Source organism: Myotis lucifugus, unplaced genomic scaffold, assembly GCF_000147115.1.
Source record: "Myotis lucifugus unplaced genomic scaffold, Myoluc2.0 scaffold_23, whole genome shotgun sequence".
Lineage (NCBI taxonomy): Eukaryota > Metazoa > Chordata > Mammalia > Chiroptera > Vespertilionidae > Myotis > Myotis lucifugus.
This window is the reverse complement of record NW_005871071.1, coordinates 6,759,692-6,786,463: the sequence shown is the minus strand read 5'-3', so window position 1 is coordinate 6,786,463 and position 26,772 is coordinate 6,759,692. Positions and strand designations below refer to the sequence as shown.

The window sequence follows — 26,772 nt, the reverse complement described above, 5'->3', positions numbered from 1 at the left end:
GGGCACCCAGGCCAGCAGGCAGAGGTGGTTAGGGGTGATTAGGCTGGCAAGGGGGCCAGTAGGGGCGATCAGGCAGGCAGGCAGGTGGGCAGTTAGGAATCAACGGTCCCGGATTATGAGACGGATGGGCCTAAACTGGCAGTTGGACATCCCCCAAGGAGTCCCGGATTGGAGAGGGTGCAGGCTGGGCTGATGGGACCCCCCACCCCATGCACAAATTTCATGAACCGGACTCTAGTAAATAAATAAAAATATTTAAACCTTACCTTTAAGCAGTGCAGTAAGTATCGCTACATCTATATCTTGATGTTCATCTGATCCAATGTGAAAAACAGTGATCTATATAAGGATTAATTAATTAATAATATTATGCCTTTACGTTTCAAAAACTAAGGCATAAGACATAAAAAAGTAATGTCAAACTACACATGAGATAGTTTTGGAATGTGTATTATTTTTTGGTCAAAAATAAGGAACCAAAAAAAACATGAAATTAAGACTTTGCATCATTTACCAAGTAAAATGGCAAGTAAATTAAAAATGTTTGACTTCACATTACATTCAGTTTTTCATCTATCTTATGTCTTTCACTAAAATAAGCAACTTATGGACTGAGAAACTCATGGGAAAATCCTGCTATTTCTTCTACAGAGTGAACATTTACTTAATCCAAACAATTATATGTGTCTTTGATGAGAAATGTTTTTTTAACTGGAAGTTTCTTTAAATAAATTGCAATGTAACACCATTCTAGACATTTTAATGTAATAACATCTTTCATAAAGAGAAAGACCATTTTACAAAATTTTCAACTAACTTCATTTCCAATTATAGAGAAAAAAAACATATGGAAGAAAACAGCAAATCATCTACTACTCAGAGTTGATAAAAATTTTCTCTATGAACAGAAGCCCATGTTTAGATTACTAAAAGTAAGCAGCACTAATCTTTAATTTAATTTGAGCACTCAGAGTAAAATAGTTTCATTTTTTTGTTTCTAAATATATTTTAGATATGCCATTAACAATTCTTTAGTATGCTTCCTTATCTCTCGATAAAAATCTGTTGAGGCCTAGTTATGAAAGTTTTCCTAAAATAGAAGTGCAAATATATGCCTCAATACCATATAAAAGCTATAAGAGTCCTTCTGTATCTTTCAGCTTAAACAACAAAAAATGATACCTTTAACATGGTTGAATAAAATTTAAAATCTTAAAATGCAAATGAAAAACAAGTTTCTCACCAATTTGCAATGTTCTTTGAATTAAAAGGCTTATTCTGCTAAAATCTACTTACAAGCTCCTTTCTTTTCATGCACTCCATCAATGTTTGAAATAAATGAACTGCTTCACTCTGGCCGAAGTTAAATGTTTTTTTGATGGTTGAAATAATATCGGGTTCTGCTGCATCAGGAAGATTCCTAAAGTAAGAGGAAGCATAACTTAATTCACTGATTTAAATTTTCATTATTTGTAGAATCTAATATGAAATACAGGTGGATCTATGCAAGACTTTTAAAGCTACTGTATTAATATTAAGTACTTGACCCTTGGTGAAATTTTATCCTTCATGAGACTCCCACTATAAGTCATAAAGGGGGAAATGGAATGGAATGATTTTTCTCTTTGAATTATTTTGAAGTTTTCTACAAGGTATGTGTTTCAATATTAGTACTCATATTCTATAAGGTATTATATAAAGACTAGAGGCCCAGTGCATGAAATTTGTGCATGGGGGATGGGTCCCCTAAGCCCAGCCTGTACCCTCTCCAATCTAGGACCCCTTGGGGGATGTCCGACTGCCGGTTTAGGCCCGCCTAAACCGGCAGTCGGACATCCCTCTCACAATCCTGGACCGCTGCCTGCCTGCCTCTGCGTACCTTCACTGCCTCTGCGTGCCGGGCCTGGGTCACCCCCAACTGTCCCCTGCTGGCCTGGTTGCCCCCAACTGCCCCCCCTTGCCGGCCTGGTCTGGTCGCCCCACACAGCCTGCTGTTCAGTTGTTTGGTCGTCCCTCACTAACCCCCCTGCTGGCCTGGTTGCCCCACGCAGCCTGCTTGTTCAGTCGTTTGGTCTTCCCTCACTAACCCCCCTGCCGGCCTGGTCGCAGGCAGCCATCTTGTGAGGGCGTGAGGGTTAATTTGCATATTACCGCTTTATTATATAGAATTGTTTTAAGATACTGTGGTATGTAAAGTAGTATTTCACCAAAATGTCTTAAACACAAGCTCATGCACATTTTTATTTTTTTCTCAATAAGTATTATATTTACATGGCTTAAAAATCTATATATATAATAGCCTAAGCAACCCTTACGACCGAAAGACCAGAACTACCAGTTGACCAGTCACTATTACTCACACTGACCACCAGGGGGCAGATGCTCAATGCAGGAGCTGTCCCCTGATGGTCAGTGCACTCCCACAGCCACTCCCCCCAGCCAGCCGGCCAATCTCTGTGGTTCTTGCCCCCGGCTGGCAGGCCCCGATCAGGGCTGAGTGAATTTGTGCACCAGGCCTCTAGTATAATATAAAACACTCTAAACATAAAAATGTGAAAATTCATAATGAAAGCCTCCTTCCCACTGTCTTCCATCTGCCCAGTTTCACCTCAACTGCTGAAAAGGAACACTATTAGTGTGAATAGCTTTCCAGGATCTCTTTCTATATATACAAATAATTATCCTCTCTTTCCTTCCGACATAGAAGGTATAGCACAATATACATGCTACTCTGCATTTTCCTTATTCTGCATATATATTTTAGTAATCTTCCCAAATCTAGTACACAGATGACACTTACTCAGTTACAAACTATTCCATTGTGCAGACAGACCATAATTTACCTAGTCCCTTTGATATATGTTCTATTTTGTTGCAATCTTTTACTATTACAAACAATGCCGTAATAAGTGACTTTATACATGTGTTATTCATATATGTACAAGTATATCTGCAGAAATAATTGCCAGAAATGGAACTACTGGGTCAACTATATGTACCTCTGTATATCTGACAGATCTTGCAAAATTGTCCTTTATAAAGATTCATGTATTTTAACTCATTCCAATAATGTGTCAAACTATTCCCTCAAGCCTTAGCAAGGTATCATATTAAACTTCAAATTTTCATGTTCATAACATACTGAAATGAATCTAATATTCTAAAACACCACAAGCCTCTTTACATAGTTATTAAAAACTTATTGTTGCCCTGGCCGGTTGGCTCGGTGGACAGAGTGTCGGCCTGCGGACTGAAGGGTTCCAGGTTCAGGATCGATTCCGGTCAAGAGCACATGCCTGGGTTGCAGGCTCGATCCCCAGTGGGAGCCATGCAGGAGGCAGCCAGTTGATTCTCTCTCATCATTTATGTTTCTATCTCTCTCTTCCTCTTTGAAATCAATAAAAATATCTTTAAAAAACAACAACAACTTGTTTTAATCATAAACTTACCCTCCTTCTTCCGTTTGTTTATGAATATACGCTAGTAGATCTGCAGCTCTGCCTGTTCCCTCACATATGACAACTGGTACAGGAGGACTTTCCTGAAGGTATTCTAAAACTGTGAGGATAACATTTGGCCCACCTTCAAAAATAAGTGCCACCACAGGGACACCTTGACCAATTCCTAAAAAAAGGAAAAGATTCGTTAAGATATTAGGCAAAATTAGTAATTTAATCTTATTTTTTATTCATCAAAAACAAAATAAAAATAAAAGGCCAATATAATTTCTTTCAATACAGTGTTGACTTCATTTTAAGCATTTAACATGATACTAGTCTGGCATAAATTAAATACTGAATAAGTTACTTTTTCATTGACTTAAAGTCTGTTTTAATTGACAAAATTAGAAAATCCAATATATAATTAGACATACACTAGAATTTATGTATTTTCTGATAAGTAAAAATATTTTGTATATTTCACTAACAACTCTTGGTAAGAAATGTATAACATTAATTTGTTTTAGAGTTTGCTTCTAGTTGAATTTCTAATATATGTCTGTTTTATTTATTATTAAAACGTATATTTCTGATTCCAAATAATTGAGACATTAACATTAAAAACAGAATTAGGGTTACATAAAGGGAACTGATTAATAAAATACAAGATCTCTACAAGAGTAACAAATAAATTTATTAAAGAATGTCAATTTTTGTTTTTAATAACCTGCAATGCAGCGAGAGAATTCAAAATATACGTAATTATAGGATTAAAACATTCGTAATTTTATTTATTTTTTTTAATATATTTTATTGATTTTTTACAGAGAAGAAGGGAGAGGGATAGAGAGTTAGAAACATCGATGAGAGAGATCAATCAGCTGCCTCCTGCACGCCCCCCAGTGGGAATGTGCCCGCAACCAAGGTACATGCCCTTGACTGGAATCAAACCTGGGACCCTTCAGTCCACAGGCCGAGGCTCTATCCACTGAGCCAAACCGGTTCGGCAAAACATTCGTAATTTTATTTTATTTTATTTTTTAAAAAAATATATATTTTATTGATTTTTTACAGAGAGGAAGGGAGAGGGATAGAGAGTTAGAAACATCAATGAGAGAGGAACATCGGTCAGTTGCCTCCTACACACTCCCTACTGGGGATGTGCCCACAACCAAGGTACATGCCCTTGACCGGAATCGAACCTGGGACCCTTGAGTCCGCAGGCTGACGCTCTATCCACTGAGCCAAACCGGTTAGGGCAACATTCGTAATTTTAAAAAGAGATGCTAAGACTCCATCATAATTTGAATACAATGTTCTATAATTTTGAATTTCTATTTCCCTTTCTCATAGAGCTCACCTTCTTGGTTTCCTAAGATTACACAATTTCTCCTTTTTGAAATAAAAATCTAGATGTTGAGGGAACCAGAAAGTTTGACTATGGTTGAAAAGGAAGACCAGTATTAAGAATACCAACTCTAAGACACACCTACCAAAAAGTGATACTTACTCATGTTAAAAACTTTAAGCAAGGTTATTCTTACTTTACAATAAAGCATATTTTCCTTTTTACTCTTCATCTTGAATTTCAAAGTCATGTATTAGAATATATCACATATTAAGGTTATTTCTGAATTCTTTGGGCTACAGTAGGATTATAATGGCAACAGAGCATCCAATGGACCTTTGTGGCTTCGACCTCAATATCTGAGTACCCTCAGATATTTGGCCTCAGGCTTCTTTTCCTAGGTCACCTTATTTATCTAAGGTCAGTCATCCTTGGTTGTTTCACATGCTATCTTGCTACATAATAAAACCAGTACTTCAAAGAACATTCTATCTTTTAAGAATGTTGCTGGCAATTAATATAGCCCAGAATAATTTCAACAACGAATTTATAATTTCAATAATGAATTTATAAATTCCCTTACTAGCATGAATTCTTTGCTGATTAACAGTTTTTTCAAGTTCTCTTCTCAGCCTGACTTCTGCCCCATACTTTCCAACAGTGCCATCATCCACCAATATGAAATGGGAATGTAGATTATTCAGAACATTCAATTTGCTCAGAGGGTTCAATAAGGTTTGATAAGGAGCAACCACCTAAACAATATCAAATATAGGAGTTAGTGGGAAAGATTAAATATAACATAATGTAAAGTAAAAATAAACTGAAATAATCTATAAAGGAAAGTAAAATTCCATTTACCTATGGCAACAAATAGAAAGTATCAGAGAATACATCAGAAAGCACTAGCTTTTAAGCAGCCAAAGATTAATCAGTAATTGGTTGAATGATACAACTAAATTTTGTTTCTTATTGCAGAATATATTTCATTATCACATGCAAAGGAAGCAGCAGCATATAAGTAAATAATGTGAAAAAAACATGATTAGTTTATTGGTGAATAAAGAGTAATCCATAAAGCACACTAAATAAAAGCAATCAAAAGTCATATTGCTATTTTTCTAGCCATAAATAGGATCTTTAAAGTTGATATTAGAAATTTAATTGCACTTAAAGGGGATCATTATAAATTAGTCATTCCTTTTTGATAGTCTCTTGATAAACATAGCCAATTCACATCTTTAACCTATTCAAAGCATTTGATTACTACTCATAGTAACAATAAATTAATTCTTAATGTTATGCAATCATTAAAAATTTAATTACAAAGACTGGCATGAAATGGAAAAAGTGTGAAATAATTATCTTAAAAAGGCAGAAACCAAAATCTACTAACACTCTAATGATAATTACTTGTATCTATGACTGTATATTCAAAATGATCAGAAGGAAACCTTAGAAAAATACTTTTAAAAAATTAATTTGAAAAGTATTATATGTTCAAGAATATTTTTAGTTGATTAAAAGATCCTTGTTTTAATTTTGCTTACAAGTAAGTTCAAATACAAGAAATTTAAAAATCATTCTTACATCTCTCCCAACAAGATCATTTCTGTTTTCAATCACTCCCCATGGAGCTATTCCAATAGTGCAAATCTTCCGAGATGATCTGGAAGCATGTTCTTTGAGGGCATCACCAACATGTTTGGCCACACCTGTTCATACAAAATAGAATTCACTTTATCTAAAAGTCTTCATTGTGTTCAGAACAATCGTGTGCTCCATCTGTAACATTACAATTTGTGATATTTTTCTTAACACATACAAGACAAAAGGCAACAAGGTCAAAAAAACAAACTTACAAAGAAAACTCAAGGACCAAAGAGAAAAAAAACTACAATTTCGGATCACTACAACTGCCTAAAACACATAAAACTTTTACCATGTTCTTATGCTTACTTCTCTCTTAGATTCCTCAATGTAAGTAACTATCGTTTTTTGTTATTGCTCTACACACCATCTCAAAAAACAAAAAGTATGGCTTAGGACTATAAGCAACACATATACACCAACACACACACACCAACACACACACACACACACACACACACACCCCAAATAATTACAAAAGTTTTCTAATGAATCAAAACCTGGGAGAATAGAAAAGACAATTCAAAAGACCACATTAAGTCCTCATTATGATTTGTTATGAACTTAATTGCATCCTCCCCAAAATTCCTAATCCTAGTACCTAAAAATATGACTGTATTTGGAAATAGGTCCCTTAGAGAGGTTATTATATCAAAATGAAGTGGTTAGGGTGGGTCCAAATCCAACCTGACAGGTGTCCTTACAGGAAAAAAGAGACACAAAAAGAGGCACCATGGACGCACATGCACAGAGGAAAGGCTACGAGAGGACACAATGAAAAGGTCACCATCTGAATGCCAAGAAGAAAGGCCTCGGAAGGAACAAAACCTGCTAACATCTTGATCTTGGACCTAGAGAAATATGAGAAAATAAATTTTTGTTCAAGCTACCCTAATCTTGTGGTATTTTGTTATGGCATTTGGCATTGTGGTATTTACAGTCTACTTTCAAAATATCATATAAGTGATCTTTGCTCTTGTCAACTCTGCTTAAAACCATCCCTTCTCATTCAGAGAAAAAGTCACAAGTGATTAAAATGGATTACAAGGCCTACTATAAAGATCTTCCTATTGTCCCTGGTATTCACCATGCTACCCAATCCTTACACCATCACATACCCACAACTTTCTGATCTTATCACCTAGTACTACTTGCTCTTTCCACTCCAGCTATACTGAATGACCCCGTATTACTATTCTCCCAACACACTAGCTGTTTCTTCTTTAAATGCTGTACTCCACATTACTCTTATCTTACTCCTTCATTTCCTTCCATCTCTACTCAAATGTCACTTTATTAGTGAAGCCCTCTCCACCATCCCCATCATCTCTACAATATATTTCATGTGTCTGCTTAGCACTTATAATCTTATTATACATTTGTATGAGTTCAACATAGGTTTTCTTCTTCTTTTTTTTTATAATGTGCTGACTTTATGAATACATTTAAAAGGATAAACAGTCCTTTCAATGCAGAGGAAAAGAACAGACATTGCTCTAGCACAGAGTCAAAGCCAAGGGAACTATAAAGTTATTCTTTTTTTTCCCAATAACAGTTTATATCATATTATGTTGTACTAGTTTCAAGTGTACAGCATAATGATTACGCATACACTTTACAAAGTGCTCCACCTGATATTTCCAGTACCTATCTGGCACCATACATAGTTACAGTATTAGTGACTGTATTTCCTATGCTGTACTTTACATCCCCATGACTATTTTGTAACTACCAAACTGTACTTCTTACTCACTTCACCTTTATCACCCAGCCCCATAAACCCACCTCCCCTATGGCAACCATCACTCTATTCCCTGTATCTATGAATCTGTTTCTGTTTTGTTTCTTCATTTATATTGTTCTTTAGATTCCCACATATAAGTGAAATCATATGGTATTGTCTTTCTCTGACTGATCTATTTCACTTTACCCTCTAGAGTCCATACATGCTGTTGCAAATGGTAACATTTCATTTTTTTATGGCCGAGTAATATTTCACTGTATGTATGTACCACATCTATTTTATCCACTAATCTACTGATAGGCACTTGGGTTGCTTCCATATCTTGGCTACTGAAAATATCACTGCAATGACCATAGGAATGCACATATTCTTTCGAATTAGGGTTTCTTCAGATATAAACCTAGAAATGGAATTTCTGGATCAACCTGCATTCCCATCAACAATGCATAATGGTTCCCTTTCTTCCACATCCTCACAACACTTGTTTGTTCATTTATTGATGACTAGGGGCCCGGTGCATGAAATTCGTGCACTGGGGGGGGGGGTGTCCCCCTCAGCCCACCCTGCCCCCTCTCACATACTGGGAGCCCTCAGGGGATGTCTTACTGACGGCTTAGGCCCACTCCCTGATCCCCTTGGGGAGCGGAAATAAGTCGCAATCTGGCCTCCTTTTGTGGGAGGCGACTGGGCTGATCAGGGGAAGGCACCAGCCCCATCACCCCGCTGCTGCAGCCACTGCCAGTCACCGCAGCCACCAAGGTGTTTGCATCAACACGGACTCCAGTCCCTTCACTATGAAAAATGACAACTTTCTTGAGGCATTTTCAAGATGTGTCTTTCATAGGATATGACATTACTTTCTTTATTATTTTTTTTATCCTCACCTGAGGATATGTTTCCATTGATTTTTAGAGAATGTGGAAGAGAAAGGGAAAGACAGAGAGAAACATCAAAGTGAGAGGAACACTTTGATTGGTTGCCTCCTGCATGAGCCCTGACCTGGGCCCCGGCCAGGGAGGAGCCTGCAACCTAGGTACATGCCCTTGGTCAGAATTGAACCCAGACCCTGCAGTCAGCAGGCAGAGGCTCTATGCACTGAGCCAAACTGGCTAGGGCAGGATATGACATTTCTTAGCCCTCGAGCAGGGGACCTCGTTTTTTTCGCCAGGAGTGTGGTGGAAAAACCCTAAGTCACCTTCCTGGATTCTTATTACCCAAGTTACTAAGAATATTACCAGTGGCATACAGGGAGCTTAGCCAATGAGCGTTCAGAAAAGGTGTTTCCTCTGTAGTTCACACCAACTGCCTTCTCGGCCAGTGCCCAGGCCTAAAGCCTCGGGGCCTGGGCAGGGAACCCCCAGCTCTCTCCCACAGGCCCCTGCCCAGGCCTAAAGCCTCTGGCTGGGGCTTTAGGCCTGGGCAGGGGACCCCTAGCTCCCTCCGAACACCGGCTCGGCCCCTGCCCAGGCCTAACTCCTCTGGCCATGGTGTTAGGCCTGGGCAGGGGACTTCCAGCTCCCTCCAATCGTGGGCTCCGCCCCTGCCCAGGCCTAACGCCTCTGGCTGAGGCATTAGGCCTGCGGTAGGCCTGGGCAGGGGACCTCCAGCTCCCACTGATCGCCGGCTCCGCCTCTGCCCAGGCCTAACACCTCTGGCCAAGGCGTTAGGCCTGGGCAGGGGCCCCCTCGGCTCTGATCACAGGTTCAGGCCCTGCCCAGGAGCCCCCTGGCTCAGGCCCTTCCTAAGCTGCTCAGGGCCCACACAGGGCCTACCTCGGAGTGACCTGGGTGCCCGATGATGTTCCCGGGACCCAGACCTCTGGGCACCTACGTATGCAAATTAACCGACATCTTTGTTGGGTTAATTTGCATACTCTCCTGGTTGGCTGGTGAGCGTAGCGGAGCGACGGTCACTTTACATGTTTGTCTATTATTATGTAAGATAGCCATTCTGACGGGTGTGAGGTGATATCTCATTGTGGTTTTAATTTGCATTTTTCTGATGATTAAGAACCATCTTTTCATATGTCTATTAGCCATCTATATTTCCTCTTTGGAGAAATGTCTATTTAGGTCCTTTGCCTATTTTTAAATGAATTATTTGTTTTTTTAGTGTTGAGTTGTTCTGAGTTCTTTATAAATTTTGGATATTGCCTGACCAGCATAGATCAGTAGTTGAGCATCGACCTATAAACCAGGAGGTCACGGTTCGATTCCCGACCTGAATTGCAGGCTCGATCCTCAGTGGGGGGTGTGCAGGAGGCAACTCAATGATTCTCTCTAATCATTGATGTTTCTATCTCTCTCCCTCTCCCTTCTCTGAAATCAATAAAAATATATTTAAATTTAAATAAACAAATACATTTTGGATATTAACCTCTTATCGGCTGTATCAGTGGTGAGTAGCTTTTCCTATTCAGTGGTTTGTCTTTTCATTTTGTTGATGGGTTCCTTTGCCAAGCAAAAACCTTTTAGTTTGATATAATCCCCTTCTTTTGTTTCCCTTGCATGAGAAAAAATATTACTCAGAGAAACTAAGATATTATACATTTAGTTATCTGTTTGTTATCTGTATCTCCCCCACCAGAATGTAATCTGCATGAAGGCAAATATTGTGTTTTGTGGAGTGATATATTTTCAGCAGCAGGAAGAATACTTAATACACAATAAGGCTCTAAAAACAGTTGTTGATAATGAATTAGATATTTGCAAACTAATTTAAGTAATAATTGCTTTACTTTAGACATTAAAATTAATTGGTCTTTCTAAAATCTAACCTGCAGATGTGATAGGGAAGACTTAGAAAGATTATAGTATATTAAAAATTAATTTTGAAAGCTATTTCTTACTACTGGCTAGGCAATGGATTCCATTTTGTACCAATTTACCAGTAGTCAGAAAGTGACAGGAATAATAATAATACTTTGCTCTATAGTAGGGGTTAGTAACCTTTTTTTGTAAAGAGCCAAATAGTAAATGTTTTAGGCTTTGCAAAATATAGCTTTTGTTTTCTGCTAAACTAGCACAAAAGTAGCCATAAATAACACAAAACCAAATGAATGCAGCTATGTTCCAATAAACCTTTATTTACAATAACAAGGAGTGGACTGGATTTGGTACATAGGTCATAGTTTGCCAACCCCTGTTCTAAAATGTATTATTTTTTAAAAAGACTAAATGAAAACCAAATACTTTTACAGTTACCATTTATATCTAGAAACTGTAGATTATTTAACAGAAAAACTGAATATATTTATATTCAATGTTGACTATTGTTTCAAATATCTAATTGATATTCTGAAAAAATTACAAACAGACAAAATAAAATTAGTATAATCATCACAGTACCTGTGTTTACGCCTCCAGTTAAAATCCAGGCTCCAGTTGTAACTGCAGCTTTAATAAGACCCTTTCCAAGCAACTGCTTGATTCGTGGGTGAAGCTCAAATTTCTGCATGCCCCCATGTACAGAGATAACAAGTTTGGGTAATTCCATTTGCCATTCTTTAAGCAGAAGTTGCAGAATGACTTCAGTTTTGGTGTCATATGATAGTCTGACATACTAAAAAAGATTTTTAAAAAGACAAAATAATTGACTATGTTCATAGGTTTCATAATACAACATTACACAACTTTAGAAAACTTTTATTTTAATTAATTATAAAGTAGATTTCATAGGCTACTTTTAATATATTTACACCTTGAATAAGCAAGAGCAAATGATTTTAAAGTTGGAAAGCCATTTTGTACGAGCTATAGAAGTAGTGGCATTCTAATGTTTAAAATTTAAGATTAAGATATAGCCCTAGCCAGTTTGGCTCACTGGATAGAGCGTCGGCCTGGGGACTGAAGGGTCCCAGGTTCGATTCTGGTCAAGGGCATGTACCTTGGTTGCAGGCACATCCCCAGTAGGGGGTGTGCAGGAGGCAGCTGATCGATGCTTCTCTCTCATAGATGTTTCTAACTCTCTACCCCTCTCCCTTCCTCTCAGTAAAAAATCAATAAAATATATATATATATAAAAAGATTAAGATATAACTGTGTTACACTTCCTGCTTATATAAATTCATTTACTGTTCATCCAATTTACAAATTTATCCACAGTTTTTATTAGCTTGTTTAACTATGAGTATGCAGTGAATGAGAGGTATTAAGGCTAACTACAATGAGGGAAAAAGAAAAAGAAAGAGCCCTAACCAGTTTGGCTCAGTGGATAGAGCGTCAGCCTGCAGACTGAAGGGTCCCAGGTTCGATTCTGGTCAGGGGCGTGTGCCTTGATTGCAGGCACATCCCCAGTGGGGGGTGTGCAGGAGGCAGCTGATCGATGTTTCTCTCTCATCGATGCTTCTAACTCTCTCTCCCTCTCTGTAAAAAAAATCAATAAAATATATTTTAAAAAAAGAAAAAGAAAGAATGATGAAAATGGAGGCTTCTACAACTCTTGCTATTAAAAAAGCAAATACTACATTATCTATTTGAAAGTTTTGTCAATGATCAAGTCCATTTATAGTAGGACTGTGGCTATGCAGTAAAGTAAAAAAAATATTTTTAACCGTTTGAGTCCCAAGCAGCACGATGGCGCTGCTGAGATTTTATGTCGAGAAAACCCAGCACATTTCGAACATTGTGGACAACTGACGGTGCGTTACCGATTGTCGAAGTCGCGCGCTCAGATTTACTGACGCAAGTACATCACACAGCTCCTTTTGAGTCCCAAGCAGCGCCATCGCACTGCTTGGTATTTCTCGACATAAAATAAAACAAGCGCTATCACGCTGTTTGGGTCTTTTCGTACACATTTAGAGAAAGCGCGGTTGCGCCGTTTGGGATTCTTCGACAGTGTTTTTTCAATACCCCCTGGGACTCAAACGGTTAATATAAATGATGGTTTCCCTTGATGGAAGTAATTATAGATTTGATCCACAAATTACCGAAAATAATAAATTTTACTCAATATTCTTAGGTGTTCAGGTGGATTTACCAGTTTAATTTTTTTTAAATCATTCTATAGAAAATAAACCATCATATCCTCTGATTTAGATTTTAAAAATTATATTTCTCTTAAGTGACATCACAAAATTTACTTGCTATGACCACTCTACTTCATTCTCTTTGTCTAATGCACCTATATGATTCAGCTCATAAGAAATCTGAAACATTCAGATGTTGGAATAAAAAACACTTTTAAACATCTCTAAGAAAGGTTCTTTACAAAACAATATATTGCCCATTCCATTACAAATATCAAACACCAAGGGAAAAATATGCTAAAGTATCAGAATTCTTCAACACTGATTAAGATTCCAGAGTCCCTTAAGAATGATTTGAAAAAGATTTGTTCTATACTAAGTATTTCGGCATTAGTTTAATTTAACTCATTATTATAATTAATACAGTACATATAGTAGTGTTTGGAAAAGAGTCTAAAGCTAATTTTTTTAAAAAAAATTATGTTAAGAATAAATGAGGAACTCTACTTCTGGCAATGAACTAGATTGCTCTGGACCATCTCTGCCCCTGGATACTAGAAAAACTAAAACTAGGTAAGTAACATCTGTTTTGAGGCATCAGAGGGCTATCAACGCAATGAAAACTTGTGGGTTAAGGATCCATGAGAATGGGACGACCAATTGGCACTATTTTCCTGTCAAGAGAAGGAGGCAGGCAGAACAATGTAAAGAGTAAAATGTTGGTAGATCTAAATGAAAAACAATTATGTTTTGGGGTTTAAAATACACAAAGAAATAAAATTCATGCCAACAAAAAGCCCGTAAGCCATAAGGAAAGTAAATGCACTTACAAATGTTCCAAAGGATCTTGCATTGTCAGAAAGTAATATAGTACTAATTTATAATAGTAACAAGTTAAAAATGTATTCATAGTGTTTATAAAAATACTGTCAGCCCAGTTGGCGTGGCTCAGTGGTTAAACGTCAACCTATCAACCAGGAGGTCATGGTTTAATTCCCCAGTTGGGGCACATGCCCAGGTTGCGGACTCCATCCCCAGTGGGGAATGTGCAGGAAGCAGCCGATCAGTGATTCTCATCATTGATGTTTCTATCTCTCTCCTCCTCTCCCTTCCTCTATGAAATCAATTAAAAATATATTTTTTTAAAAAGAGAATATAAAAATAAAAATAATGTATAAATAACATGCTAATAAGGAGGAAAATAATAAAAAAATATTTAATCCAAAGACACAAGAAAAGGAAACAAAGAAAAAGTGAGACAGTAGACACTACTTTTTAAATTTTTGAAAAGAAACCCTTAAACATAAAGAAAGGTTAACAGTAAAATAAAAGAAAAAATTAGCTATGCTGATTACTGAAAAAAGCAGGCTTAGTCAACAAAACTGACAAAAAATAAAAGACATTTTATAATGATAAAAAGTTCAAGTCACCAAGGTATAACAATTATATATTTTACGCACTTCTAAAAAGAACTTAAAAATATGTAAAAGAATTACTGGGACTGATTTCCTGACATAGCATTATATAAACTGTCATATAACAAGAATATATTATTTAAATAACAACGTAAATGAAGTAAAGAAACCAAATATGTGACATACTTTAGCTCTGTAGGAATGAGAACCCCCTTGAAAATTAATGACTCCATAAGCATCCGTTGGGCTCTGTTCCGTATGCTTTTCCACAGACCATTCTTCTAATGCCTGATTAAAATGGTCATCCAATTTCACATCTGAGTATTTCATGGCAAGACTTGCAGTAAAACAAGCATGTTGCTTGACCAAGCGACCACAAAAACACCTAAAGAAAAACAATAAAATTAAAGACTTTAAAAAAAATTAGTCAATGAAAAACTGAATTAAGATGAATGAATCAAAGAGCAATACAAAAATAACTTGAGCTTTTGATTTTAATATAGCTAATACCAGTATCTTCACTATAGCACTGAAATAGTACAAATACATTAGTATATAATGATATATTCATCTAAATTCAGTGTGAGCTTCTACAAAATATAGTATAGTTATATAATAGGAATAGTATTCAAACACAGAAAGAAATGAACCACTAATAGACACAATAATATGATGTATCTCAAAATCATCATGCTGAATGAAAAAAGCTGGATGCCACCAAAGAGTGCATATTTATATGATACCATGTATACAGAATTCAAGAAAATACAAATTAATTTATATACCCAAGGATATGTTAAGAACTGCTACACAGCAGGTTATATAATTTCTAAAGTTCACAAAACACAGGCAATAGTTTGTGTTTCTATCAGAAAAAATCAAGAGATCTCATAATACGGGAGGTCTATAATATAATAGGGTCCTCAGGAGAGTAATGCCTATTAGAAAGGCTAACTAAGACCAAGACTACATATGCCCTGACAGAGTTTAAGAGCAAGACTTGAAAGGACCAAAGTTACTTAAGTGCATGCTAAAATAAGTCCAAAGCTAGTGGAATACAACAAAATCCAACACCCAAAACATAAAATTCACAGTGTGCAGCAACCATCAGAAAATACAAGGCAATCAAAAAAGCAGGAAAAAATATCACTAATGAAGACCCAGAAATTGTACAGAGGTAATGAAATTAGCAGAAAAAGACACTAAAACAGCCATTATAAATAAGTTCAAACTATTAAGAATATGTTTGGAAAAATTAGAGGAAAACATTAACAGGATGAGGGAGGAACTGGAAAGGTTTTCTTTTTAAAACTAGAGGTCTGGTGCACGAATTCATGCACCAGTGGGGTCTCTCGGCCTGGCCTGTGGAATCAGGTTGAAACCAGCTCTCCAACTTCCCCCAAGGGGTCCCGGATTGCAAGAGGGCACAGGCCAGGCTGAGGGACCCCACCGGTGCACAATCGAGGCCGGGGAGGAACCATAATCTCTTCCACTGTCAAGTATTCCCACATCCTGTTCTCTCTGCCTAAAATCACTCCCCATCCATCTTTACACAACTAATTCACATTTAACTTTAGAACTCTGCTCAGGTAGCTTCACTTGAGTTTCAAGCAACCTTACCTGATCTTTCACCTCCCAGGTCTGAGTAAAGTAACTCTCAAATATATAGCCTATAAGTCTTATCCCACTGTATTCTGATGTTTCTAATAGATTAGTTTTATTTTTAAAAATGTGTGCAATAGAGTTATGTTATTAAACTTACCTGACAAGTTGCTGACAAATTTGACATCCTGGAAGGCATCTATAAACAAGGTAAATTTATTACTTAAAGGGGAAAAGTTTTTATAGTTTAAACTAACCTATATAAAATCTATACAGAAGTATAAAACAAAGAAAAATTATATAGTTTATTTTTCAGTTGATATCATAGGTCATTTTTATACTTTACACATTCAAGTAACTACTTTTTTCAACTCACATGGTTTTCATATTTTTAAATACAAGTAGGTATAACATAAAACCCAGAAACTATAGGAGAAAAAACTGATAGATTTAATTATGTAAAAATACAACATTTCTACAAAAATGTGCCACTAATAGTCTTAAAACAAATTGAGAAAAATATTTGCGCCCTAACCAGTTTGGCTCAGTGGATAGAGCGTCGGCCTGCAGACTGAAGGGTCCCAGGTTCGATTCTGGTCAAGGGCATGTGCTTTGGTTGCGGGCACATCCCCAGTAGGGGGTGTTCAGGAGGCAGCTGATCGATGTTTCTAACTCTCTATCCCTCTCCCTTCCTCTCTGTAAAAAAATCAATAAAATATATTTTTAAAAAAATATTTGCAGACCAAAAGGTTAGTTTCCCTAATACATAGAGCTTCATCAAATCAATATAAAAAAGGAAAATATATGAACATATAATTCACACTAAAAACATACATATGAAAAGACATTTGACTAGAAAAAAATATTTTTAAAAACCTTTAAGATAATATTTTTATGAGAAGATAGAATATAGTAGTCCTATCTCTTGGGGGGTGTATACTAGTAAACTGATATAATCTCTACAAAGGGCAAGTTGGCAGTACTCATCAAAATAAAAAATGTAGACTTGTTCTCAAAATCTAATTCCAGTACTAAAAGTATACGCTAAAAAAATATCTGTAACACATGTAAAATGATTAATGGACAAGGTTTATTCATAACAGCTTTTTTTGCCTAACAGCAAAAAGAAAAACAGAGCAGCTAAAATGTCCATCAATTCAGGACTACTAAAACAAATTATGATACAGACATATAATTTAAAAGGATGGAACAATTAAGAACAAAGTGGTTATCATCAAGATAAACACAATAAACTAAACAATATGTATTTAAAGTAGAGAGGGAGGAGTAGAGAAACATCTACGTGGACATGCAAATACTATATTTCTGGAAGGTATTCCAAGAAATAGGCAATAATGGTTTCCTTAAGGAAGGGGAACTTAAAGGAGGCTTTCACTTACTAGTATAACTTTGGTACTTTATAAATCCATTTGTTAACCTATTCATATGAAATTAATTTTAAGCCCAACTAGCATGGCTCAGTGGTTAAGCACTGACCTATGAACCAGGAGGTCATAGTTCAATTACTGGTCAGGGCACATGTCCAGGTTGAGGGCTCCATCCCCAGTGTGGGGTGTGCAGGAGGCAAGGCAACCAATCAACGATTCTCTCTCATCTTGATGTTTCTCTCTCTCCCTCTGCCTTCCTCTCTGAAATCAACAAAAATACATATTTAAAAATTTAATTTTAAAATCAATTAGTGTAAAAAGAAATGACCAGTTGTGTTTATAAATTATGTCTTCTGTGAATTGCTATAGCCCAGGATACTTACTTAATAACAGCTTGAGATTCCTTTAACATCTAACGAGTACTTTTATTATTTTGATTGCAAAATGAAATTAACAATATTATAGGAAATAAATTAAGGATAATACAATCTATTTTTTAAATAAAGCAGTATCATAATTTTCTCTCAATGAAAGAATAATAGTGTTTTATTTTAGAACTGGCATACTGAACTATGGATATCTTAATTCTAAACCCCATCTCTATGAATTGTTATGGCTTTTGATATGTAAATTAGCAATACAATTTACATCTAAATTCCTAGAAGAGTCCAGAAGAAACAAAGGTGTTCTTACCTGTGAGGGTCTTTGGAACTTGGTATAATATATACACATTCCCTCTTGGTCAAAGTGCTTTCTATCCAGGATTTCTGGGACTGAAACAAAAAGTTTTAAAAGATGGTTTATAAATTAACCCACTAATTTTTTAAAAATATATTTTATTGATTTTTTTACAGAGAAGAAGGGAGAGGGATTGAGAGTTAGAACATCAGTGAGAGAGAAACACTGATCAGCTGCCTCCTGCACATCCCCTACTGGGGATGTGCCCGCAACCAAGGTATATGCCCTTGACCGGAATCAAACCTGAGACCTTTCAGTCCACAGGCCGATGCTCTATCCACTGAGCCAAACCAGTTAGGGCAACCCACTAATATTATAAGGAAAGAATGTAATTACAAATACATGAAAAGAAATAATTCCATACTATTTGTTTTTCAGTTTGCTAAATATTTATTACAAACTACATACTTCCTGATGACAGCACACCTAAAATATTAGAATCATCCCATTTGAGTCCAGTGTGATTTACATTACTATATCTACAGTGTATGCAGATACTGTTGCTTCAAATAAACAGAAAGGAGGAAAATTAAGTTTTAGATTCCTACTATGGGCCAAAAACCTCAAGACGGGCTGATGTAATCATTGAAAAGGCAATTAAAAGTGACTGTCAGATTTAACTAAAAAAATAAAACCTTTCGGTGGCTCTTTCTGGAGGATGCCCACCCTTTCTTCCCTCTTAGGCGTTCATCTTTACTTTTCTCTCCTAAACTCTAAGAGTCCTCAGAAAACATGCAACTAGGGGGACATTGGGCAGTGGTAACTCAAAACCTGTCCCCAAGGTTCCATTTTCTCTGACTTTTCAGTGTGCTAACAGCAGCCCCACCGTGGCTCACTTCTTTCCTTTAACAGTTCTAGGGAGCCAAAGCAGAGCATGCCTAGGTTCTCTCCTGTTGCTGCTTCTACCCTAAGCTCTTCCTTTATTTCACTGAGTGTGGCTCAGTTGGTTGGGCATCATCCCTTTTACGGAGAAGTAGCTGGTTCCATTCCTGGTCAGGGCACATGCCCAGGTTGCAGGCTCGATCCCCAGTAGAGGGCGTGCAAAAGGCAGCTGATGGATGCTTCTCTCTCATCACTGATATTTCTATCTCTTTCTCTCCCTCTCTATTCCTCTCTGAAATCAATAAAATAAAATAAATAAAAAATAATAGAATCCCATAATACCATAAGCCACACTTGGCACCAGCATCTTAGAAAAACAGATGGGGGGGGGGGGGGGTCACAGGTTGCTTACAAAGAAGTTCTGGGATCAACCATGCAGCAGAGCTCAAGTACAAGGTGACAAGATACACACTGAGAAGATACAGGATCTGCCTTACCTCATGCCCTTCAAAAGCCAATATTCCTCAATACAACCTCATAGACATAGCTTCCAAGGCCCCCACAAGGGATATGCCCAATTACAGGAGCCACCACATACACAGGAAAACTCAAAGCTATGACTTCCCTATTTCTAGATATTTAGTTTCACAACCCACATATAATTTACCCACGTCATAAAAAATGTTGCCTAAAAACATAGTTGAGTCCTGCCAGATGGCTCAGCTGGTTGGAGCATCATCCCATACACCTAAACATTGTGGGTTCGATTTCCAGTCAGGGAACATATCTAGGTTGTGAGTTCAATCCCCAACCGGAGCACATACTGGAGGCAACTGATAGGTATTTCTCCCTCACAGCGATCTCTCTCTCTCCCTCTCCCCCTCTCCTCTCCCTTCCTCTCTCTCTCTCTAAAATCAATATAAACATATCTCAGGTAAAGATTAAGAAACACAGCTGAGCCCTAGCTGGTTTGGCTCTGTGGATAGAGCGTCGGCCTGCAGACCAAGGGGTCCTGGGTTGGATTCCGGTCAAGGGTACATGCCTGGGGTTGTGGGCTCAATTCCCGGTGGGGAGGCGTGCAGGAAGCAGCCAATCAATGATTCTCTCTCATCATTGATATTTTCTATCTCTCTTTCCCTCTCTGAAATCAATAGAAATACACATAAAAAATTAAAAAAGAAAAAAAGAAACATAGCTTAGCCCTGGATGGGTGTTGGTTGGAGCATCGTGTGGACACACCAAGGTTTCAGGTTCCATCGCCAGTCAGGGCACATTCAAGAAGCAACCAATGGATGCATAAGTAGGTGAAACAAATCAATGATTCTTGCTCTCGCTGTTTCTCTCTCTCCCCTCCATTCCTCCTTCTCTCCCTCTGTCTCCAAAATCAATAAATAAAAATGTTAAAAATATATATATTTAGCCTTGTATCTCTTGTAAACCTTTGTCCAAAGTGCATATAACAAGAGATAACTTTAATTAGCAGATACAGCGTATTTGCCAGGCACTGTTCTAAATATTTTACATGCCCTGACCAGTTTGGCTCGCTGGATAGAGCGTCGGCCTGCGGACTGAAGGGTTCCAGGTTCGATTCCGGTCAAGGGCATGTACCTTGGTTGCAGGCACATCCCCAGTAGGGGGCGTGCAGGAGGCAGCTGATTGATGTTTCTCTCTCATCGATGTTTCTGACTCTCTATTCCTCTCCCTTCCTCTCTGTAAAAATCAATAAAATATATTTTTTAAAATAAATAAATAAATATTTTACATGCATCAACTTATTCTATATTCACAATAATCCTATAAGTTGGGTACAATTAGTATTCCCACATTACAGATGCAAAGACTTAGTTAGTTAGATGTGAAAGTTAGGGAATTGCCCAAAGTCACACAGCTAATAGTTTGCCCTGGCTCCAAAGCCTTTACTGACATTTTAAGAGAAATTTAGATATGCATTTCAAAATCACTTCATATGCTCTAAATAAGCCACCTTTCTTACATTTTTTATAAAATCTATAAGTAGAAATAGGTTAATGATTTCCAAAAGAGAAATTTCTATGTGATCATTCTGTATAAAAATGTTCTGAATTTGGCCCTAGCTGGTTTGGCTCAGTGGATAGAGCGTTGGACTGTGGCCTGGAAGGTCCCAGGTTCGATTCCGGTCAAGGGCACATGCTTGGGTTGCGGGCTTGATCCCCAGTAGGGGGCGTGCAGGAGGCAGCCAATCAATGATACTCTCTCATCATTGATGTTTCTATCTCTCTCCCCCTCTCCCTTCCTCTCTGAAATCAATTTTTAAAAAAGTATTTAAAAAATGTTCTGAATTTGGAAAAACACAAAAAGAACAGAGGGGTTAACTAACTCTCCTAAAAGGTATTGCTAATTACTAACTACTGCTAACCAGTATTAGTTTTTCTCCATTTTTTTCTCTTATTTGGCTCCTCATCAATAGCCTGCCTGAAGCAACTCTATGGTTAATCAAATCAGGGTGAAGATAGGGGTGGAGGAATTAGACCAACAGATTTCAAAATGACTGCTCTATTGCAGTTAAATCTAAATGCCAGTTTGAAAAACTGTGGATATTTGTTAATTGAAAAATTCATAAAAATAAATTACAGGTATATACTTTTCATAGCTTTGCCTTCCTACTAAATGCAAATGAAAATATTTTCATTTACATTTTTATTTAAGAGAGTTATATATGGAAGAAAAATAAAACCCAAGTAGCATTTAACATAAATGATCAGAATTCTCTTTAAGACAATTAATCTGGTAGAGAGACAAGTAAAAGTAAACTAGAGCCACCACAGTCTTTTGGGGAGGGGCAATGAGGGCATGGACTAGTAAGAAATGAATACATGACTTGGGGTGGTGAACAGATGATGTATTGTAGATTTTGCACTCGAAACCTGTATAATTTTGTTAACCAGTATCCCCCCCCCCCAATAAATTCAATAAAAAGTAAAAAAATAAAAGAGAAATGAATACAATAGGTAGTTTTCAAATTCTTTAGTTTAACACAATGCCTTATAAAAAATAAACACTACAGATTGATTATTAAGATCATCCTGGTTTCTCATCTTACCTTCAAATTCAACTCTACAGTTATTTCCAACAATATGTGCAACTTATTGGGGCTCAAATGAACACCTTTCCCCTTAAACTGATTCACCTTCAATATTCCCACTTCTTAAGAAAAGTATGGCCATCCTCTAAAGGGGGAATCAGCAAACTTTTTCTATAAAGGGTCAGAAGGTAATAGGGTTTCTGGACCATATACGGTCCCTGTTACATATTCTTTGTTCTGTTTTTTAAACCTTAAAAAAAGTAAGACCCATTTTTAGCTCAAGGCCTTGGCCAGACATGGCCCACATGGCATAGTCAGTCAACCCATGCTCTAAATCCCTTAAAAGCATGGGTCTTTCCCGTTACCACTGAGTCAATTCAATCCAACAAGCATTTGCCAAGTCCTTCAGATTCTTCACCTATGCTGTTTCTTGGGCACTAATGTCCCTTCTACCCAATTCTACAATCCCAATAAATCCTTGTATTAAGAGCCGCTTTTCTCATTTGGGTGTACATTAACAAAGTTATCTTTCCTGCAAGACTTTCAATAGAAAAAACATTTAAATAAGCCTAATGGGGGACCCTTTCCCCCTCCCCACGTGGGAGTCGGTTCTGTGGGACTCTTTCCCTCTCCCCACGTGGGAGTCTGTACTTGTTCTTCAATAAATCTCCACCTTTGTTATACTAAATAAATAAATAAATAAGCTTAATGGATGTAACTGCAAAACCTCAACAATCACTGAGCAAAAAATCTAGTGTTTGAGTATGTACAACTAGCTTTTTTCCAGAAATAAGTCTTTCCCAATCCAAGATGCTGTACTCACTTTTAGTACTCATTTTTGTCAGTATTTTATGATAAAATATAAAACTACTCAAAACACGGATGTTGTTGGATTTCAAACCTAGATCAAATCTTGTTCACAAGTTTCATTTTATCATTCTCGTTTTAAACAGTCAGTACTACCTTTTTTACAACCTCAAACCTCCCATGGTAGTTTTAATTGAAAAATCCATCCAAAACTTTAGATGTCACTTTGCTTAAGTCACTTAAATCATGTCACTCCAATGCTCACAAATTTTAACCAAGTTTATTACCATGTTTCAAGATTATTTCCTACAGCTTTCCCTAATCCTTAATTATTCATTAATTTTATTTCAAAAACTACAGCCTCTCATTTTGTTTGTGTAACTGCCAACTATAAATATATTCTCCCTACACACAACATTCTTGTTATTTACAGCCTTCATTTGTTACATTAGTATTGGCTTCAGGTACCTGATAAGTCACATACCCCAGCTAAGAGTTGTAAATCCTTCTCAATGATAGGTTTCTACAATTTTTGATTTTCTGAGTTTGTGCTCTACTATCATTACCCAATTAAATGTACCCTGAATTATATATACACATATAAATTCCTAAATTTATACGCCTCCTTTGGCTAGGCTGCATTACTGAATTTTACCAACAGATGGCACACTACAAACACAAATCTGAAAATTTCTAAACTTAAATGTTCTAGTAAAACTAATTATAATCATAAAATGTTAGCACAAGAGAGAAAACTTAGTCAACTTCAGTAGTTAAAGAAATGCTGGAGTCAGATTAACCCAAGTTAGAATTCTAGGTCTGTTGTTCAGTATCTATGCAACCTTAAGCAAATTTCTGAAATGTGTTTATCTGTAAACTAGAATAATAGTACCTAACTACAAATGTTGCTCTGAAGATTAAACAAAATAATCCATGCAAGATGTTTTAGCACACCTGGCAGCACATAATTAAATTCCCAATAATGCCTCAAAATTTCATATATTATAAATTCTTCCTATTAGGAATAGGCACACATACATTATAAATAACCCTCTAACGACATCCTACTCTCCAAACAAATCAATACCAGCACACCCTTCGTGCCTAAATGCTAATGGAAAAAACTAGGGGGCGGGGAATAAAAAATTGCTTTAAAATTCTACTTCTCGCCGAAACCGGTTTGGCTCAGTGGATAGAGCGTCGGCCTGAGGACTGAAAGGTCCCAGGTTCGATTCCGGTCAAGGGCATGGACTGCGGGCACATCCCCAGTAGGAGATGTGCAGGAGGCAGCTGATGGATGTTTCTCTCTCATCGATGTTTCTAACTCTCTATCTCTCTCCCTTCCTCTCTGTAAAAAAATCAATAAAATATATTTTTTTAAAAAAAATAAAATTCTACTTCAAAGTAACACGTGGAAATATATATATATATATATTTTTTTTTTTTCCCCAAAGTTCTGTATGGGAATTTGGAGGCTGGCCAGTGGTAAATTATGTCCAATGAGACAACACTAGACCAGTACTATGATCCCAACTTACTCTTTGGCTGCATGATGTTTGTGTGGATAGCAAGATCTGAATGCAAAACACAGACAGACACTGCTATCAGACACAGATGAAAACTATGCACACATTACATCAGCCATGGAAATATATTTTTACAACTAAATACACTCTATGACTCTGTATTAACATTAGAAAGGCGCACCCACATATGAAAGTTCTATGGGACTAACCTTCCCACGGACAACCATAAACTCTGGACAACATAAAATTTTTAAAATGACTACTTAGCGGCACTGAGAGCAACCAAAAGAAGGCAGTAATTGGATGGGATCCATATGTGAAAAAAAGTAACAGCACAAAGTGAGTTTCCCATTATTTTAAGTTTTTCTGCACGAAGACAGGACCCACTCACATCTACTGAACAGCTAAAACTCCAACAGAAATCCCAGTTTTATTGGCTTGAAGAACCAGAATACCAAACTCAAGATGACAACAGCAGCTGGAATGTGGTGGGGAAAAAATCCTTCAAAATAGTCACAGAAAGGGAACCCTAAATGCTTCATATTAACTGCTCAAATCTCTGGCTGACCCATTAAGTACATATATATATGGCAGACTCCAAGCAATCCAATCTAAACTAATAAAAGCCCAGGTGGTCATCCCACCCTCGCGTGACGCCGCCACAATATGGCCGCGCACACAGTGGAGGCAGGGCCTGGTGGCCACTCCGTGCAGTGAGGCCTGGGGGTCCCACGGTTCCCCATGGCGTGGAGGCGCTGCCGCCTCACACGGAGGCCAGTCACGGCAGGGGAGGGCAGTTGTGGGCGATCAGGCCGGCAGAGGAGAGCTGTTGTGGGCAATCGGGCCGGCAGGGGAGGGCAGTTGGGGGTGATCTGGCTGGCAGGCAGGCGAACGATTAAGAGCCAGCAATCCCAGATTGTGAGAGGGATGTCTGCCGGTTTAGGACATCCCCTGAAGGGTCTCAGATTGGAGAGGGTGCAGGCTGGGCTGAGGGACACCCCACCCCATGCACAAATTTCGTGCATCGGGCCACTAGTTAAGAATAAAACAACTGCACAGCTGATATGGCTCAATGGTTGAACATCAACCTATGAACCAGAATGTCACAGTTTGATTCCTGATCAAGGCACATGCCCTGGTTGCGGACTCAATCCCCAATAAGGGGTGTGCAGGAGGTAGTCGATCAATGATTCTCATCATTGATGTTTCTATCCCTCTCTAAAATCAATAAAAATATATTTTTTTAAAGAATAAAACAACTGAGCAGATATTTTTGCTGCCCTCTGAAGGAGACAGAGTTTAGAATTTGAGTACAGTCAAGTTAATCCACTGTCTTATTCTATTCAGACTGCCATAACAAATACCATACGATTGGGTGACATAAACAACCAAATTTAATTTTTTTCACAGTTCTAGAGACTGGAATTCAAGATCAAGGTGCCAGCAGGGTTAGTGTCTGGTGAGTGCGCTCTACCTGGGTTGCAAACAGCTGTCCTTTCACTTGTGTCCTCACGTGGTGAACAGAGAGAGCAAGTTCTCTCGTGTCTTATAAGGGCCATACCTTCATGACCTCATCAAATCATAATTACCTTCCAAAGGCCCCATCTCCAAATACCATCACATTGGGAGTTAATTCTGGGGGTGGGGGGGACAATAGTTAATTTGGGGGGATGACACAAGCATTCAGTTCATAGCAACTACTTTAACAGAACCCACAGTCTCAAGGTTACATTCACAACATCTATTGCACAATCTAAAATAACTAGATTAAAGAAAAAAAAACAGGAAAATGTGACCCATACTCAAAAGAGAGGGCAATCAAATTAAAAAGGAGTTTGCCTACTAATAAAATGCATATACTTAAAAAATTAAACACTACAGACCTAGAAACTTCAAGTTATGTGATAAATCTGTACATAGGTCAACATGCCTGCCAACAATGGCACAATGACAAAGAAAAATTAAGGCTAGCCCAGAGTAAAATGTTGAAATATGTAGGCACTGTCTAACTTCCTCTTCCAGAGTCCAATTTATTTGACTATCTGGCACTCTTACAAGCCCTTATTCTGAAGTTCTGCACTTACTCTTAATTGGCTGCCGACTACTTAACTACTAACTTGAAATTATTAATAATTCAGATGTGAATCCTCTGATAGGGTTTTAAAGACACTGTTGAAAAGCCTCTGTGGAATGACAAAGAGTTGGTAAAAGTTTTGTACATTAAAAAATTAAACTAAGTTAAATTCAGAGCCTTGACTATGT

At 37.5% G+C, this 26,772-nt stretch overlaps 1 protein-coding gene and 2 non-coding genes across 12 annotated transcripts in view; all 3 read right to left on the bottom strand.

Moving 5' to 3' along the window:
- TRPM7 (transient receptor potential cation channel subfamily M member 7) overlaps positions 1-26,772 on the bottom strand; it is a 120,608-nt gene that overhangs the window by 81,556 nt on the left and 12,280 nt on the right. For 8 of the 10 annotated variants that reach the window (XM_023751654.1, XM_006085969.3, XM_023751655.1 and 5 more), the window contains exons 2-10: positions 18,250-18,329; positions 16,329-16,367; positions 14,753-14,951; positions 11,530-11,743; positions 6,379-6,503; positions 5,372-5,543; positions 3,450-3,624; positions 1,297-1,420; positions 267-339 (exon numbers count right to left, since the gene is read on the bottom strand). In XM_023751654.1, coding sequence (XP_023607422.1) covers positions 267-339; positions 1,297-1,420; positions 3,450-3,624; positions 5,372-5,543; positions 6,379-6,503; positions 11,530-11,743; positions 14,753-14,951; positions 16,329-16,367; positions 18,250-18,329 — 1,201 coding nt within the window. The remainder of the gene's footprint in view (positions 1-266; positions 340-1,296; positions 1,421-3,449; positions 3,625-5,371; positions 5,544-6,378; positions 6,504-11,529; positions 11,744-14,752; positions 14,952-16,328; positions 16,368-18,249; positions 18,330-26,772) is intronic. The other 2 variants (XM_023751649.1, XM_023751657.1) reach the window with 2 other exon arrangements.
- On the bottom strand, positions 7,859-7,992 carry LOC111825390. The gene has a single exon (XR_002828551.1). It is a non-coding gene; the product is annotated as a small nucleolar RNA SNORA22 (small nucleolar RNA).
- Positions 24,439-24,623, bottom strand: LOC111825387. Its single transcript, XR_002828549.1, has one exon. It is a non-coding gene; the product is annotated as a small nucleolar RNA SNORA23 (small nucleolar RNA).